The 17,079-nt window shown below is 57.6% G+C and overlaps 1 protein-coding gene across 1 annotated transcript; it reads left to right on the forward strand.

The window, feature by feature from the left end:
• The first annotated feature begins 6,446 nt into the window (after nucleotides 1-6,446).
• THY1 (Thy-1 cell surface antigen) lies at nucleotides 6,447-15,918 on the forward strand. Its single transcript, XM_050922072.1, has 4 exons — nucleotides 6,447-6,546; nucleotides 11,158-11,238; nucleotides 12,123-12,458; nucleotides 13,719-15,918. Exons 2-4 carry the CDS (start codon nucleotides 11,202-11,204, stop codon nucleotides 13,829-13,831), a joined length of 486 nt encoding a protein of 161 aa, XP_050778029.1. The 5' UTR covers nucleotides 6,447-6,546; nucleotides 11,158-11,201; the 3' UTR covers nucleotides 13,832-15,918.
• Nucleotides 15,919-17,079: the final 1,161 nt, after the last annotated feature.

A 17,079-nucleotide genomic window follows, 5' to 3' on the forward strand; every position in this document is an offset into this window, starting at 1 on the left:
CTCACACCGGCCTCTTTGCTCTGTCCCTGCAGAATTCGGCACCTTGGTCCGGTAACTACTTGGCTGCCTGTGATGGGAAGGCTGTGGTGGGTAATGGCTTACACGCTGAGCAGAGGATGTCAAGGGTTTCCATTAGCTTGAGCTTCGTTAAAGTGCCCAGCAAGTGGGCTGGCTGAGTGCAGCAGCTCAGGGCGGGCACAGGGTGCAGCAGGAGGAGGGAGCAGTGCCGGGAGCGAAGAGGGCAGCTGGCTTAGGTAAGACGCAGAGGCGGATGCCATGGCTTGGGCAGGCCTGGCTTCTTGCTCCAGAGCCCCAGCTCACAGGGCAATGCCTGAACCCTCCATTTCCCACAGCACTGCAATGCACCACACTGCTCTTCTCCTGGCCACCATGGCAGCTGTGCTGGGAGGGAGGCTCCCTGGGGGCTAGGGCCCAGGGGCTCAGGGCGGCGCCCTGACCCAGGGGACACCCTGGGCTGCCGGCTGCCAGGGCGGCGCCCTGACCCAGGGGACACCCTGGGCTGCCGGCTGCCGGGGCGGCGCCCTGACCCAGGGGACACCCTGGGCTGCCGGCTGCCGGGGCGGCGCCCTGACCCAGGGGACACCCTGGGCTGCCGGCTGCCGGGGCGGCGCCCTGACCCAGGGGACACCCTGGGCTGCCGGCTGCCGGGGCGGCGCCCTGACCCAGGGGACACCCTGGGCTGCCGGCTGCCAGGGCGGCGCCCTGACCCAGGGGACACCCTGGGCTGCCGGCTGCAGCTCAGATTCCCTCTCTGTCCCAGCAGCAGCGGCTGCTCACCCATTTAAAAAAAATTGGGGGGCGCTTTTTGGCGCCCTCAAATCTCGGCGCCCTAGGCAACCGCCTAGTCCGCCTAAATGGTTGCACCGGCCCTGACAACTGGCCAGGACATTCTTGAGCCCCAAGATTGTGCACCCTTGTGAATGCCTGGGGGCGGGCACTGACTTAGAGCCACAGCTTGAGCTGCCCTGGGCCACTCCGGGGGTTGCACCAACCCCCGGAGCCACTGAACAGGGGAGGTGCAAATTGCTTCTTTTCTGTCCCTGGGCTAGGATGCATCTGCCACGGAGCAGCCAGCACCAGCCCTGGCCTGGGTTCAACCCGTCAGCCAGGAGCTCACCGGCTGAGAGTGTCACCCCACACCTGGAACTGGTTGCTGTGGCCAGTCTCCCTCCCAGGGCTGGCGGGTGCAGAACCTCTGGGCTGGGCTGCATCCTGCTGGAATGTTCCCAGCCCATGCCTGGCCGTGTCTCAGCGGTTCTGTCTGATTGTGAGAGCAGCTTGGCACTCGGCTGCTGTGTTTGTGAGCGAGCCCCACAATGCACCGGCACGTTGTGATTCATGGGGTTGGGCTGGACCCTTTCCTATCCATCATAGCAGGTACATGGGGTGGTGGATTCTCAGCAGGGCTCCATAGGACCCCCCGCCCCCACCTGCCTGCCCCACAAGAAGAGGCTCTCCCAGTGCATTTTCTCCCTTTCTTTTCTGTTCCTTTCCGGGCCATGGGGGCTGGAAGGATACGTAGTCACAGGCTTGCTGCTGGGGCACCCTGAGTGCAGAGCGGGGCATGGAGATCACTGAGGTAGCTACGTCCCTCTGAGATGCAGAGGGTCATTAAATTGCAGCAGGATGACTCCCTATCACGGACAGATGTAACACATGCTGCAGTACAGCCACAGTGTGCCCAGGATTCACTGTCAGGAGTGGGGACAGCACCTGGCTCCTTCCTTTTCACCTGGAGCTCCTGGGATAGCCAGTCCTTCTCGCAGCAGCCTTGTACTGAGCAGTCTGACCTTCCACCCAGATGCTCCCCACCAGGGGAGAGGGGACAGTGGGGGCCTCTCTGGATTGAGACCCAATGGCCCCATGGGGCAAAGACCCCAAGGCATCTTGACCTATCTCTGGGGCAACCATAGCACCTCTGTGTTACTAGGATGGCCAAGCCACACTGGGACGGCTTTCACCCTGACAGGTGAATTCAAGCAGGCAGCAAGGGAGGGGCCTTTTCCTCTGAGCAGGATGGAGATGTGATAGTGGGCAAGGGCTTTGAGGCATTCGAGCTGATCTGGTCTCCTGGAATGTCTGTCTGTCTGCCACCCTGCCTACCCCTCTGTCTGTAGGTCTGTCTGTGCCACCCTGCCTACCCCTCTGTCTGTAGGTCTGTCACATTCTGAGTGCAATCTCGCCTTAGGTATCACTTCAGCAGACTTCTGGAGGGGGAAGGCTGCACCTGCTCTCTGCTTTTCCTTTGTCTCATTCTTTTTTCCCTGGTGTCTGGGGGATATTCCTCCATTGCCAGCCCTTTCATGGAGACGTGATCTCCCCCCATTCTATCCTCACCTCTAAGGCTTCACATCTGCACAGCTATCTTGGGCTAGCCTGGACCATGAGATTCCTTTGCTGGCTTGGGAGAAGGGACAACTGCTGAGTGCGCCTTCTGCCCTCTCTCCTCCTAGGAGATGTGCCGCCTGCACAGAGCAGCTTGGGAGGCTGGTGATTGCAATGTATCTGCTCACTCTAACAAGCAGTCCTATCCTCTTCATCAAATGTGTCCAGGAGGGCTGGGATGGCTGCTGCTCTCTGATGTATGGAAGGGAGCCAGCTTCTGATCTGCAGTAAAGACGCCAGCCTATAAACTTCTGCAAAAGCTTAATGTCCAAATGGCTGCAAAACACACAGCAAGGAAAGGCACTGATTAAAAACAGACAACGCTGCCCGGAAACTGCACACTCACTCCTGGCTATAAGTCACTGAGTGCTTTTCATCTCTCATTGCCATAGCATGCGTGTATTAGCGTTGCTATGTGTTGTGCTGCTCGGTGTGTTAAATTGTTTATTATATGCTGCTGTTTGTGTGTGGAACTGTGTTTTTTTCCATTGGTGGCTTACAATAATGTGCATGTAGTGTTTGTCTATTGTATTGATGTGTGTTTACAAAGTGTTGTTTTTCTCTCTGCATGTTGCTGTGCATGAAATCGATTCTGGATTTGTGTGACACGGACACGCCCAGGCAGGTGTGTTCCCTGTGCCCAACCATCTTCTCGGTATTCACCAGCGGGGGTCACGTGTGGTCTCTGCCGAAAGCTAGGAACTAGCTGCTCTCCCAATAACCATGACAGTGCTCGTACGGGGAACCAGTTCCAGAGCTCTGTGAAGTGGGACACTCTGTTCCAAACAATCAACATCTGTCGAGCCAGCCCATGTCTTGTGTTTAGTGGCTGGACCAGGTGCAAGTTTGAGCCTTTACAAGGACAAAAGACCCCCAAGTGAATAGGAGATTCCCTGGGCTGGGAGACAGTGGTCTGTCACGTACAAAGGAAGAAGAGAGGGCAGAGGATGTTATTCATTATGGAGGCGACACTGGGAGCAGGAGTGGCTCACGAAAGGTGGCTTGCCCTTGGACAAACACTGTAAGGATTGTCCTTTGGGTGCAAAATACCTTATTAGATGGGGAAATAACTCACTAATAAGTACAGGCTATAGATTGCACTTGTAACCTGGTATTTCCAAACCCTTACACTGGCTTGCATTTGAATCTTTATCTGACACACTGCAAAATAAACTTCAGTTTGGTTTTACCATAGACCTGTCTGAGTGCCTTGTGCTGAGGAGCACGTTGGACTGAGGTGAAACCAGTGAAGTGGGGGGCACTGCTTCCCTGGAGGCGGTAGCTCACTGTATCTGTGGGCATCCAGAAGATAAGGGTCAGGCCACTGGAGTGTAACGAAGTGGTGCGTAAATTGGTAGCTTGCCTTGGGAGAGAATGGGGCGGGTGGAGCCCAGGGCACAGCGCCAATGGTTTCCCCGGGTGGGCACAGACAGTGCCCCTCTTCCTGTGAGCAGGTTTTCCTGATTCACCCAGACCCTTTGGGTAACCCTGAAAAGTGTCACCGGGTGTTGTACAGAACCGTGTCTCTGTGTGGTATGTGCTGTGTTTGCCTTCTGATGTGTGTCTTTCACACAGCGCTGGGCCCTCAGCAAAGCCTTGGGTCAGCCGCTTCACCCAGCAGGAAGAGCTCTGGTTCTCCTCCGAGGTTTGCATTTCAGACTCCTTTCCAGAGACAGAGTGTCCAACAACATCTTGTGTTCCCTTTCCTGTTTCACAGCTGCGCTGTCGCCAGCAAGCTTTATGGGCCCCCGCCCCACCTTTAGGACACCGGGCTGCCTTGTGAGAGTGCAGCTGTGGGTAAGATTCTGTAGCTCTAGCAAAAATCCTGCTGCCTAGCCAGCTAGCAAAACCTCAGTGCTTGGATGGCACCAGGGGACGGGCCTTTGCTAGAGCAGAATGCGACTTCGGTATCAACTTTCACAGCACAGACCTGTTCAGCTGCTTGTTCAGGAGACCCTCTGGGGGCAGGGCAGATCTTCAGGCATTTGCGCTACGTAAGAATACAGTTGTGGCCCAGGCATAAGGCCAAGGTGCAATAGTCCCAGCAGCATCTGAACTCCTGGGGTCTGTGAGCTTGTTGGCCTTCGCTTCAGCTTTGCCAAGAACTTCAAGCATTTCACTAGTTTATGCTCAAGCCCAGGGCTGGGCCAGAGTTGAACTCAGTGCAAAGGTGTTGGGATCGTCACGTTAGAGCATGCTCCATTCGTGCAAACTACCGCTTGCCTGTGTACACTAGAGGCTGCACCAGTGCTGCTGAAAGCGTGGCTGAGTCAATGATGGCTGTGACGGAGGCAAAGGTTCACCTTAACGTCCTCCTTGCATCCCCAGCTCTGGGGCCATCCAACTACTCACCCAGCCCCTGTCAAGTAGAGCAGTCTCAGGGCTACTCTATTTTATTCCAGTCGCCACTGGCTAATGTCACAGAAGCCCTGTGTCACTTAAACACTCCTCAATGCAGGAGGGAGGTGTCAGCTAGCCAGGTCCGCAGGGGGTACAGCTGCTTTTGCACTTTGTGCAAACAGCCCAGCAGGGAGTCTGGGCCCAGAGCTGTCTGGGAATGAAAACAGGCCTCTCTCAAGGGAAAAGAGCAGCCTGCCTGTGGGAGTGAAGTGAGATGACACCCCATGCTGTTGACATTTTTGTGCCAGGGAAGAGCAGCATTCCCATGGAAACTGGGGAAACGTCACCCCTAAGGGAACCAACCATTTGCAAAAATGGGGCCAAACCTGAAATGGGAGGTGGGGCTTCACAGAAGTCTGTGTGTGTGGTCGTGGGTGTGGGTGTGGGTGTGTGTCTGGGGGGATTATGGGGGGGATGTGGCAAAATTATAAGAGGTGCTAGCTGTTGACCTGCCCGATCTGGGTCTGCAGCAAAAGCAGCCGGGTGCTGCATGGCCTATGCCTTAGAGTTTGTCCCCTCATTGCCATCTGTCAAACATCAGCCCCTCGGCCTCTCTACCCCCAGCCTTCACCTGCACGGAGGGTCTGAGGCTCCCTGTGCACAGCAGAAATTGACAACTCAAGGCACAAGGCAGCAGTGCTCCAGTCACGAGGGTCACTTTGCCCTCCCTTTCATGGGATTTCCGTGGCCCAGGTGTGGGCGCCGGGATGAAGCAGTCCATCTATCCGTCAGCACGTGCCTGGGCCAGAGGGCATGGGGCCGTCAGCCTCATCTCCGCAGTTAGCCGCTGCTGGCCTAAAAATTGTGTCCCGTAGGGTGGGGCCAGCTTAGGAGGTGGTTTGTGCCCTGGTTCCCCTGCCCTGTTCGCTTCTGCTTCCAGGCCTAGGGCGCAGGGTCTTCAACCCGTCCAGCCGGGATGGGCTTGGGCCCTGATCCTGAGTGCCCCACCTCCCACCCCCTGATGCCAGGAGCAGGCTGCTCGCACAAGAGAGACTCTGGCAGCAGGGGCCCTTGTTGCACAGGGGGAGGGAATGCAGGGAGCGCCAGGGGGTGCCCCAAGACCAGGCGTGGCATGCTGCGGGGGGTGCTCTGCTGGTTGCCGGGAGGGCGGCAGGCGGCTCCGGTGGACCTCCCGCAGGCGTCCCTGTGGAGGGTCCGCTGGTCCCGCGGCTCTGGTAGAGCAGCCGCAGGCACGCCTGCGGGAGGTCCACCGGAGCTGTGGGACTGGCGAGTGGCAGAGTGCCCCCCACAGCGTGCCGCTGTGCTTGGGGCAGCAAAATGGCTAGAGCGGGCCCTGCCCGAGACCTCCCCCCTGGAGGGTAGCAGCGTGGGCTGCCATGTCCGTCAACACACACCCCAGCACACAGAGATCACCCCTCTTGGCATCTCGTCATGCCAGGGCCACTGGGCAGATGGGCTCAAAGGCTGAGAGCCCCCTGGGGGAAGGGCTCTTTCCTCTGCATCTGTCCCCCAGCCCAGGCTGTGTGCCTGCCAGGCGCTGACAACAGGCCTGGGGAAGCAGCCAGACTGCAGAGGGCAGGGCCGTCTCCACTGCAGGGGCTTGCAGGGGGTGGGGCTGGGCTGGCAGCCCCGCTCCTGATTCGCGGGGGCGCCGGCACCTCCCTTCCCCAAACTGCAGGCGCAGCGCAGCGCGCCCCAGAGCAGAGCCGCGCAGGAGGAGACGCAGCAGCAGCAGCAGCAGCAGTCGGCGGGCGGAGACGGAGCGCAGCGCCCGGGCAGGTGAGGATGCGGGGGACGCAGCCTGGGGTGTGAGCTGGGGGAACGAGGAGCCGGACAGGGGGCGAGACAGTGCAGCAGCCCAGAGGTGCTGGCGGCTGGGGGCGGTGATGGAGAGCCGGGGCATTGGGACGGGGGGCTGGATGCTCTGCAGAGGCACAGCCCTGTCCGTCTGATTGTCCTGCCCTCCAGCTTTTGTCTGCCCTGCCCTGCCCTGCCCAGCCTCATCCTCTCTCCAGCCAGCTGGGGATGGAGATGGAGGGTGGGGGTGTATGGCCCAGAGCACCGGGTTCCTTCTCCTTTTTCCCCAGTTGCCGCAGGGAGCAGAGAGACTGGAGCCGGGGCAGCCTCGGGGCGGGGTTAATCATTGCAGCGATGCTCGCCACAGCTCGGCGGCAGCAGCCCGGCGAGCTCAGGCAGTGCTGCAGGGACCCCACCTGCCTCTGCAACGCTGCTGATGCTGCCAGAGCCCCCACTCCTGCAGTGCAAAGCCCAGCCGCCCTGCAGCCCCGGCGCTGCGGAATGGTGCAGTGGCTCCGGGGTCGCTGGTAGAAGCGGGAGCCGCCAGTAGAATGAGGGAGAAAGAGGGTGACCCAGCGAGGTGGGGTTGGGGGCAACGGGCAGCTGTGAGACTGGGCTGCGGGGGCGGGAGAGGGTGGATGGTCTGGCTGCAGATCCGCGCTTGGGAGCAGATTCTGGGAGGGGCTCGTGATGAGACGGGGAAGCCCTTCCTCGCCCCTCTGCCCCATGCCTGCCCGCCCATCTCAGCCCACCCCTGCTGCCTTCTTCCTCCCCATCCCTTCTTTCCTCTGCACCTCCTCCCCTCTGGTGACTCATCGCTGCTCCCACACCTGATGAGACCAGAGCAGACTGGATCCCAGGAAACAGCCTCGGGGGACGCTGAAAACCCTGGAACAGAAATTAAAATAAACCAGGCCCTGTAAATCAGCAGCACACTTATCCGGGGGTGGAGGCAGGAACCCCCGGGGAGCGGGACAACCATGGAGGGGACCGGAGGACACATTGCATTCGACTTGCAAGACACTTTTGCCCTCAAGGTCTCGGGGGTTCTGCTCAGCCAAGCCCGTGGCCATCCCTATACCCGCCCCATGGCAGATCCTCCGGGGCCAGCCTGTTTGAAGGCTCTCTCCATTGGGGTTCAGTTCAGGCTGCCACAGGGGTGATGTGGGGGCAATATTTGGGTGAGCAGAGGCCAGTTGCTAGGCAGGAGGTTGTCTAATAAGGCCAGTCCCCATGGAGAGATTTCACTGACACTGGAAGTTGATGCTCCGCGCTACAGCCCATGGGCTGTGAGCACCCAGCCCAGCCTGTCTCCCTGGGGAGTATGGGGGGCTCAGGATGTGTCAGGTGGGTGTGGGCCTGGCTGGAGTCAGCAGTTTCTATTATCATGCCCATCAGGGTGGTGGCTGAGGTTAGAGCGGGGGCAGTAGTGGCTAGAACTCCTGGTTCTCTTCCTGGCTCTGGGAGGGAATGGCTAGTGGTTAGGAGGGCACTGGGAGCCAGAACTCCTGGGTTCTTTTCCTGGCCTGGCTGCTGACTGGCCATGTAACCTTGGTGGTTACATCCCCTCTCTGTGTACTGGGGCAGGTGATACCTGTGCCCTGCAGTAGAACATCTTGAGAACCACTGATGACAGATGGAGATGCCGTAGGAGCATCTGTGGTCACCACGTCCTTCGCCATGGAGTCCCTAGGGCTGGGATCATTGGAGTGGGGGGATGTTTTCAGGGGAAGCAGGGGGACCTTGCTGCACATTCTCAGGATATGGCTGTTGGAGGAAGGGATAAGGAGTATTTTTATATTTAAACAATTTTTTTCTGTTTTAAATGAGAAGGAGTGGGGAGAGTTGTCTAGTTTCCTGAATAGGGGAGGGTATCTGTGAATGGACACTCCCACACACACAAACACACGCACAGATCTTTAGCTTGGGCCTTACTCAAACCAAAATGGGAAGCAGGAAAGAGCAGCCTGCACCAGACTCTGGGGAGCTGGGGCAGGACTGCTCCATTCCTACCCCACCCTCACTCCTCTGCAAGCACACACAGCCACACCCTTTGTACCCCCATCCTTTTTCTGTCACTCCCTCCCCCACCGGCAAAGAGCCCTCTTCTCCCCACTTCTGCCACACACACATTTCTAGGGTTGCCGGCCCCCACGACAGCCCAGACAGGCTCCCTTCACATCCCCCACTCCTCTCAGCCTCTTGGTCTCTTTGCAGCTCTTCCTGTGACACTGCTGCAGTGGAAAGCAGAGGGCTGGTGGAAGGGGTGGGGAGGTGTCCCCACTTGCTCTGGCTCAGGGCCCCACAAACCCCTAATCCGCCCCTGTGCAGAGGAGTCTGGAACAGATGGGTGAGGCTAGAGGCTTGTCTTCACTGCAGCGCTGACGCCAACGTTATCCACAGCTTGAGTCCTGTCGCCATGCAAGAGAGAGGCTGCTTCTAATTAGAGTTTGGCCGACGCATCAGCTGCTCACGCGGCTGCTCTGTGCAGCAAAGTGGCGGCTCTCTCTGGAGCTAGGCTAAGCAGAGAGATCGCTGCATTGAAGACAGTAGCCTAAGAGAGGAGCAGGGACTGCAAGAGCCCAAATGTGGCAGTCCAGGGCCAATCTGTGCCCCCCTTTAGGCGCTGATCCACCCCCACCCCTAGGATTCATTTGCGCTTGGGGAGGGAGTGGGATTTGGTGCCTAGGATGGGTCAGGAGACTCGAAGCAGAGTCAATCGTGTGTGTAGGGGCAGCAGAAAGTCAAAGGTGTCAGAAGGACTAATGTCCTGGGGGCCAAAGGAGACTCAAGTGGTCCCTGCCCTTTGGAAGCTGTACTTAGCATGCAGCCCTTTTCTGCAAAGGCTGCACAGACGGGACCGTTCTCTCTGGGTGGAAGAAAATTATATAGTTACACACTCAGGGTCAATCAATCCTTCCAGTATTGCCTCGCTGCTGCTCAGGGGCATGCATAGAAATTTAACATCTCTTTTGGGGGGCACATTGCCCTTCCCTCCCCTTCCCCACTCCAGCTCCTGCAGGAACTTGCTCTTGACCCTGAAGCCACAGGGTGGAAGGAGCTCCCAGGGCGGGAGGAGCTCTGTGCCCCCAATGGTTATTTGTGGGGGGGGGGGGCGGTGCTCCTGATTGCCCTTCCCCCCTTGTGCATGCCCCTGCTGCTGCTCTTGCAAAAAAGTATCCTCCTGCTGATGGGGATCTAGACCTGTCCAGACTCAGTGTCCCCTCAGCAGCACCCTCCTGCTCGTGTAGGCGCAGAATGTCTCTAACTCTGCCCCCAGACTCTACAGTGCTGCCCCTCAAATCCTGCTGCCCTAGGCGACCGCCTCGGGTCGCCTAGTGGAAGCGCCAGACCTGCTCTCAAAGTTTTAGGCTCTGAGGATTGTGCAAGCCAAAACGGCAGCTCCCACCCATTGCACACGCTGTGAGGAAGCCAGAGGGAAAGCCTGCCAGACCCAGGGAATTTTTCATTCCCAGTTGCTGCAGCCCTGCTCCCTTCCTGTGTTCTACCACCAGCTCCTGGCCCCGCATAGCCAAAGTGGGTCCAAAAAGCACTGGAATTCCCACAGGTAGAAGCTCCCTGTCTGGCTGCCTTCCCATCTCCCTCCTCAGCTGTGTTCTTGGCCCCTTTCTCACACTGCATGGCTATGAGTCATCCGCACTCACTCCCACCAACCCAGCCTGCTGCAAGGGGCCAGGCCGTGTGCCTGAGCTTGGGGGTGTGGAGAAGAGTCATGTCAAAGAGAGGAACTAAGCAGGCTTGAGCTACTTGGTGCTCCAGCTCAGCCCCCCTCCCTTTTAATCTGGGGACCATGTGGGAACTCGCAGGTGTGGTTAATGTGCCCCCAAAACAGAGCGTGCTAGTGCAAGGGCCATGGGCCAGGCATGAGAGCACTGGAGCTGGGCGTGCTGGGGAGGTGGTGGTGCGCACACACATCTGCAGACGCATGTGTGTGACCTGCTTTAATGCGTGTCACGGGGCTCAGATGCCATGGTAATGAGCACCATGGGTGGTGTTTCCCAAGGAGCCTAAGGGACTTAGGAGCTGAAATTTGATAGGAGTTGGGCATCTCACTCCCCTCCCACTCTTCTGAAGAATCACAGCGCATGTTTCTCCTTGGTGGGTGCACAGATACCATGGTGATGGGCCCAGTATAAATGAGATCCGAATGTGAGAGAGTATCTGTAAACAAACGTCAGGAGCTGTGCATGCAGCTCACTGAGGGGATGCGTCTGCCTCTCTCTGCTCGTGTGTTCACTAGCACATTGTGTACAAGCACACGCCCCCATCTCCGTGCTCAGGTGAGGGTGTGATCGTGGAAGACCTGAGCCAAAGCCCACGGGAGTCTTTCCACTCGCTGCAGTGGTTTCAGCTCCAGTCCCAAGTACCACTTGCTGCGTGTGTCCGTGTTGACATGCCTTGTGTGTGCATGTGCACAGATACCTGTCTGTGTGTGCTCATGTGTGCCCAGATGCCTGTGTGTGTGTTTATGGGCACACCCAGGTGTGGTCACGCACCTGCCTGTGGGTGTGCATGTAGGGTCGAACAGATCCTGGTCGGGTCACTAACCAGCATGTTCTCCTTCTGCTCAAGCCCCCCTCGCCGTTCTCCACCGCTGACAGCCCCAGCACCGAAAGATGAATCCCACCATCAGCATCGCTGTCATCCTGACAGGTAGGGGCCCAATGGTGTGATTATGCTGCCATCTAGTGGCCATGCTCCATAAGTGGTGCTGGGCTGGAGAGACCAGGCGTAAGCTGTAAATAAATGCTTCTCTCCAGAGAAAGCAAGGCCCACCGCATCTTCCCCGCAGGGGCCGGGGGCAGGCCTGCACAAAACGAGGAGGAGGAGAGCTAGATTGATGCAGCTAGCTACATAGGGACCAACAAGCAGGTGTTGTCTATGCCAAGTTGCACACAATGGGTAGTATGATTTCATAACACATGGGCTGCCGTGCTGTGTTTCTGCTGCAGCACAGCTGGGCCCCATTGAATGAATGTGCTTTGGAGTAAGGGACCTAAAATGCAGCCTTCCTCATAACAAAGGGCTCTATGAGGGCACAGCAGACACTGGTCTTGACCTGCCCCCGGTATCATGAACAAATTCTCCCTGTTCTCATTTCCTCTGTGCTGGATTGGCAGGCGATTTGCAGGCTGGGGTGTGGGGAGGATGTGACTGGATAGGCTGTGGGTCCAGGGACATTGTGGGGTGGGGGGATGTTATCACCTCTCCTGCTTCACAGTGACCCCACAGTGGAATGCACTGGTTTTGTGGGGCGAGAGATCACTCGCTAGCAGCACGACCACAATGGGTAAAAGCCAACCTGCTGCTGCAGGCGAACGGAGAGTCTCTGCTAGCGCAGTTGGCTGAGCCCTCGTTTTGCAAGCAGGAAGTCTTGGCTTCTCTAGCCCTGTGCGCGTGTGGTTTGGCCAGGAACTGTGACATGTCTCCATAGCATGTGGATTCACTGCTGCATGCATTGGAGCAAGGGGCAGCGGCAGGGGTGCTCCTGCCTTCGCCACCCCCATCCCTCGCCTGACCCTGTTGACCTGTCCCAGTGCTGCAGGTTACCCATTGCCAGAGGATCAAGGAGCTGAGCGCCTGCTTGCTGGGTCAGACCCTGCGCGTGGACTGCCGCTATGAAAACAAGACCTCCAACTTCCTGACCTACGATTTCAGCATGGTCAAGGAAAACAGAAGGCGGGTGATCCAGAGCAACCTGAACGTCCCCGAGAACAGCCTCAAGGGACGATCCAACATCACCCTGTCAAAGGACATGGTGTGCCTGCAGCTGTTCGACTTCACCACTGCAGATGAGGGCAGCTACTTCTGCGAGCTGAAGATCACCGGTGACTACACCGGCAACCAGATAAGGAACATCACCGTCATCAAAGGTGGGCAGGGGAGGGGACCCTAGCACCCCTGGGCTTCTTGCTGACCTATCACTGTGTGCCCCCTCTGCCCTCCAGGGCTCTATTACTGATGGCCCAAGGGACAGACCCACCTGATGCCCTCTGACCATTTAAGCCCTGTGCCCAATGCTCCTCTGAGAAAAATACTTTCCAACCTACTGCAGCCAGGGCAGGGCCAGCAATGGAGTCACCCCTCTTCTCACCCATATCCTTGCCTGGAGCCAAACCCCTCTCACCTGCCAGTGCCCTGTGCCTTTTGCAGGCATCTGTCAGAGGCATCCACCCACCCAGCTTCCCAGTGGGCCCTGCAAATCTTAGGGCCAGCCCTGCGCTGGGGAATGGTCCAGATCGGAGCTTTGTGCTTTCCGGCTGCCTGTTTAAACCTAGCCCAGATCTGTGGAACTGTCTCGGGCTGCTCAGCGGCCCACACATGGGCTGAGTTTAAGGAGTCTCAGTGGACAGTTGCTAATGTCACCCAAAAGAACCCATCATAGTTGGTATCTGTTGGCTCCTTTGTTACCCTGGCTCAGCAGAAACCAAGGACTGAAGGGGGCCCGCTCTCCTTGCTGGGGACCCAGAACAGATCAGACCTAGGAGAGATCAGCACGGTAGCATAAGGGGAAGAACCCAACCTCTGCCCACCCTATGACTGTTCGGTAGGGAAGGGACCCCAGCCTCCAAGGCCGTCCATCTGGAATATAGTGTCTGTAGGCTTTCCACTGGGGAGAGGCCTTTTCCCACCCCAGAGTGCCACAAAGCACCTTGCATACCACCTCTCAGGGCTTGGGGTCAGGAAGGTACTTCCCTATGGGCAGGATCTTGCCGAGTTGTCCCCTTGGGATTTCTTCCGCCCGCTTTTGAAGCAGCCAGTGCTGGCCATTGTCAGAGAGAGGACACAGGAGTGGATGGAGCCCTGACTCGATCGTTATCGTTTGTATTGCAGTAGGACCTAGAGGCCCCAGTCGAGATCAGAGCCCCCCATTGTGCGAGGCGTGGGGAAGACAGAGTGGGAAGTGCTCCCTTGCCCCAAAGAACTCACCGTCTCACTAGACCAGACACAGAGTGGGAGGGAAAATAGAGGCACATGGAGAGGAAGTGACTTGCCCCAGGTCACGCAGCTGGTCCGTGGCAGAGCCGGAAAGAGAACCCAGGTGTGCCGGCTCCCAGCGCCCCATCATTCCTCTTTCCCCAGGGATCTCATTTTTGCCTCTTCTCTCTTTTCCCCTCCCCCTGCCCTGGCAGACAACTTGGAGAAATGTGCTGGCATCAGCCTCTTGATTCAGAACACCTCCTGGGTGCTGCTTCTGCTCCTGTCCCTGCCACTTCTGCAAGCTGTGGACTTCGTGTCCCTGTGAAAGGAAGGAGCGACCGAGCCACCCAGCCGAACCCCACCACCCAAACGTGGCCCTTTGCAAGAGAAGACGATGAACGATTTGAAACCAAGGAAATCTCTTTCTGTGTATATCTCTCTATATATGTGTATATCTGCTGAGCCCGCCCGCCCTCACCACGCTGCCACACATCACATCACACCACACGTCCGAAACACGCTGGGGGCTGGGGTGGGTGTATTAAGCAGTATTAAAGGATCCGACGCATGGCGGCATTCCCTCGCGCTCTGCTAGATGGTGCAGCTTCTTCCATAGCACGTTTTGTTTTTGTTTCTTTGTCCCGGTGGCAGGGGGATCTATAGCCTCGAGGAAGCAGCTTGTCTTGGCCCATTTTTTTGTCTTTCAAGGAGAGAAAGCCAGCAGGGCCCCTAGACCTGACTCAGGTAAAAGAGAGACAGTCAAAGAGTTAGGGGAGCCGCTGGGGAGTCCTGGCTACCACCCGAGCCTGGAGAACAGATGCTTGCTCAGCAACATAGGCTTGCCCAGTGTAAAGACTTGGCCCGACCTAAGCAATGTCAGGCAAATGGGAAGCTTTGGGACAGAGTCGGATACACTAGCTTTTCACCTCTGGGGAGCTGGGTTTGAATCCTGCCTGGTGAGATGAATTTGGTGGGCTCTCAGCCTGTTCTTAGCAGCCATCACTTCCGTATTGCACAAAGCCGTGACCATTGGTATGACTGCTTCGTCTGCACAGGAAAGGACCAGCATTGAAACAGATCCATCTTGGGGGTGTGAGCAACAGGGACACTCAAATATAGAGACAGCAAGGGGTGATGAATGTCTCAAGTTGGGGGTGCAGGGATAGACAGCGGGGGCCACAGCACTGAAATAGCAAGGGGTGCGGAAGGTTTTAGGACAGAGGTGCAGCTGCAGCCCTGCATAAGAACACTTGCCCATCACTCATCCATGCTCTGCTGGGCTTAAGCCCTCACCGTAAGATCAGAGGATGGCAGTTGATTGTTGTTTGTTTTTAATTAATCGTGAACTAAGGAACTGAGGCAGCAGCCCTTGAAACTAGTCAGTGCGCCGAGGCCTAGAGCTCCTTGGGCATTGGCTAATCCTGCTCAGCAGAGACTAGGGGTTAGCTGTGAAGGGAGACCCCTTGCTGAGCTGGCGCCAGCACTGCTCACTGCATGATCTCCAGGCAGTGGTCCCCTGGGCGGAGACACAGATAGCACTTGCATCTTCCTTTCACCCCAGTGTGCGAAGGGTTTGTGTGTGTGTGTGTGTAAGGAAACACTCGGGGGGGATGGGGGGACAGCTTGCTCCCAGAGAAGAAGCCACTGTCCTTGGGGAGAGAGGAGATATAGGGATGGGGGCCTAGCCAGCTCCCACCTCCCACTCCTCCGGTACCAGTCAAAGCTGCTCTGTGACATCCCCCATTAACACACAGGGCTGTCTCCCGCTGGCGATCAGGGGAGATTGCAGGAGCTGGGGCTTCCCCCAAGCCACAAGCTCTCATCCCTGCATGCCACCCTTTGGGTTTGACTTCAGGCACTAGCGAGACCAGCCCACCTGGCTCTGCTCCTTGTCTGGACCGTGGTTTCCTCCTTCAGCCCAGTCCCACTCCTGAGTCATGCTAGTGGGGAGAAGGCTGCAGCCTTCATCCCTTGCAGGTTAACAGACTGCGGTGCAGGCCTGTTCCTTAGCACAGCTTTGCCTCTCATTAGGAGCCTAAAGGGTTGGTTAGCCATAGGGGGAGCTAATGCATCCCAAACCACAAAATGACCCCAAGCTTAGAGAGCATCCCTAGCTCCAGCCAGGGTCTGGACAAAGCCTACCCCCCAGCAAGCGGGGGATCAAATGCCCCAGGACTTAGCAGGGAAGAAACTCCTGAGCCCACCTACCGAGCAGGGGCAGGCTAGATAGCGGAGGGCATTACATAGCTCTCTCCTGAGCAGCAAAGGCATCTCCCCCAGGTGTGGGCTAAAACAGGGGAGCAGAGGTCCCACTCAGCCCGCTGCCACGCAAGGGAGGCAATGGGAAACCAAGATCACGTGCATCGGAACTGAGCAGGGCAAGACGGTGGAGCTAGAAGGGTTAATAGTGACGAGGAGGGGGACAGGCCCCAGCTAACTGTAATATGCCCCCCTCTCCGATTGTGTGTGCTGCGCTGGGGCCCACTGCAGGGTCAAGAGCCCGAGTGGCTGGCTAAGGGGAGCTGCTTTTTTCTGTGATGCCCTACCCCCCCCCCCCCCGATGTACTGCTCAGGTATCTCTCCGTGTACATCTCCCACCAGCCAGCCCAGACCTGCCGGTGAATACAATGGGGGGAGGGTCAGACCCTGCCAACCCACAGGGACGTGTCCCAGTCTTGTTTCGTGAACATTTGTAGTGTTTCCACAGCTTGGTGTAGAGAAATGCTGTTCAAGGGGGGAAAACAAGAACAACAAAAGAGCCTCTGTCTGCACAATAAATCCCTCGGTTGTGTGTTGGATTCGCAGCTGTCTGCCTCTTTATTTCAGCACAGGATTCAAGGGCTTTGAATTTGCTTTCCTAAGGGGCAGCCAGAAGAGCTGGCTGGGGGCAGCCTGCCCTCTAGTGGAGACAAGCTGAACCGCTTAGCTGTGTGTCCTAGCATCTATACTACTGCAAGATAATCCCCTCTAGCACCAGCTGGCTCTGTAAGCAGCCCGGCTCCCAGGGCTAGCCCTGCCAGCCCAACATGCTCTGAGTAGCAGGGGGGACAAAGGGGAGAGGTGCCCATCCTGCCTGGAAAGCAAGGAAGAGGCAGCAGGAGACAGCTTCGCTCCCAGCACCGTTTCTTCTCAAGCCGGGAAGCTCCAGAATTCGACCCCTTCCAGCTCCTGCTGCCAGCCCCACCTGGGCCCTAGAGCCAGAGGGTTCGGGTTGGTAGAACCACACAGGAGGTCCCCCAGAGTGATCCCCACACACACACATGCTGCAGGGGCTGGCACTAGCCCCTGCCTACAGGGGGATCCAGAGCAGCACCCAAGGGCTGGGATCTCCTTCCGTCCTATCTCCCCTAGCCTATAGGGGCAGCACCCAACAACTGGCATCCAGCCTCCCCGGGGCTAGAGTGACCAGATGTCCCGATTTTATAGGGACAGTCTCGATATTTGGGTTTTTTTATTATATAGGCTCCTGTTACCCCCTATCCCGTCCCGATGTTCACACTTGCTGTCTGGTCACCCTACCCCCCGCACCTCCACACCTTTCCCCCATCCCTGTGGGAGGACCAGAGCTCCAGG

The sequence above is a fragment of the Gopherus flavomarginatus genome, chromosome 13 (genome assembly GCF_025201925.1).
Source record: "Gopherus flavomarginatus isolate rGopFla2 chromosome 13, rGopFla2.mat.asm, whole genome shotgun sequence".
Classification (NCBI taxonomy): domain Eukaryota; kingdom Metazoa; phylum Chordata; order Testudines; family Testudinidae; genus Gopherus; species Gopherus flavomarginatus.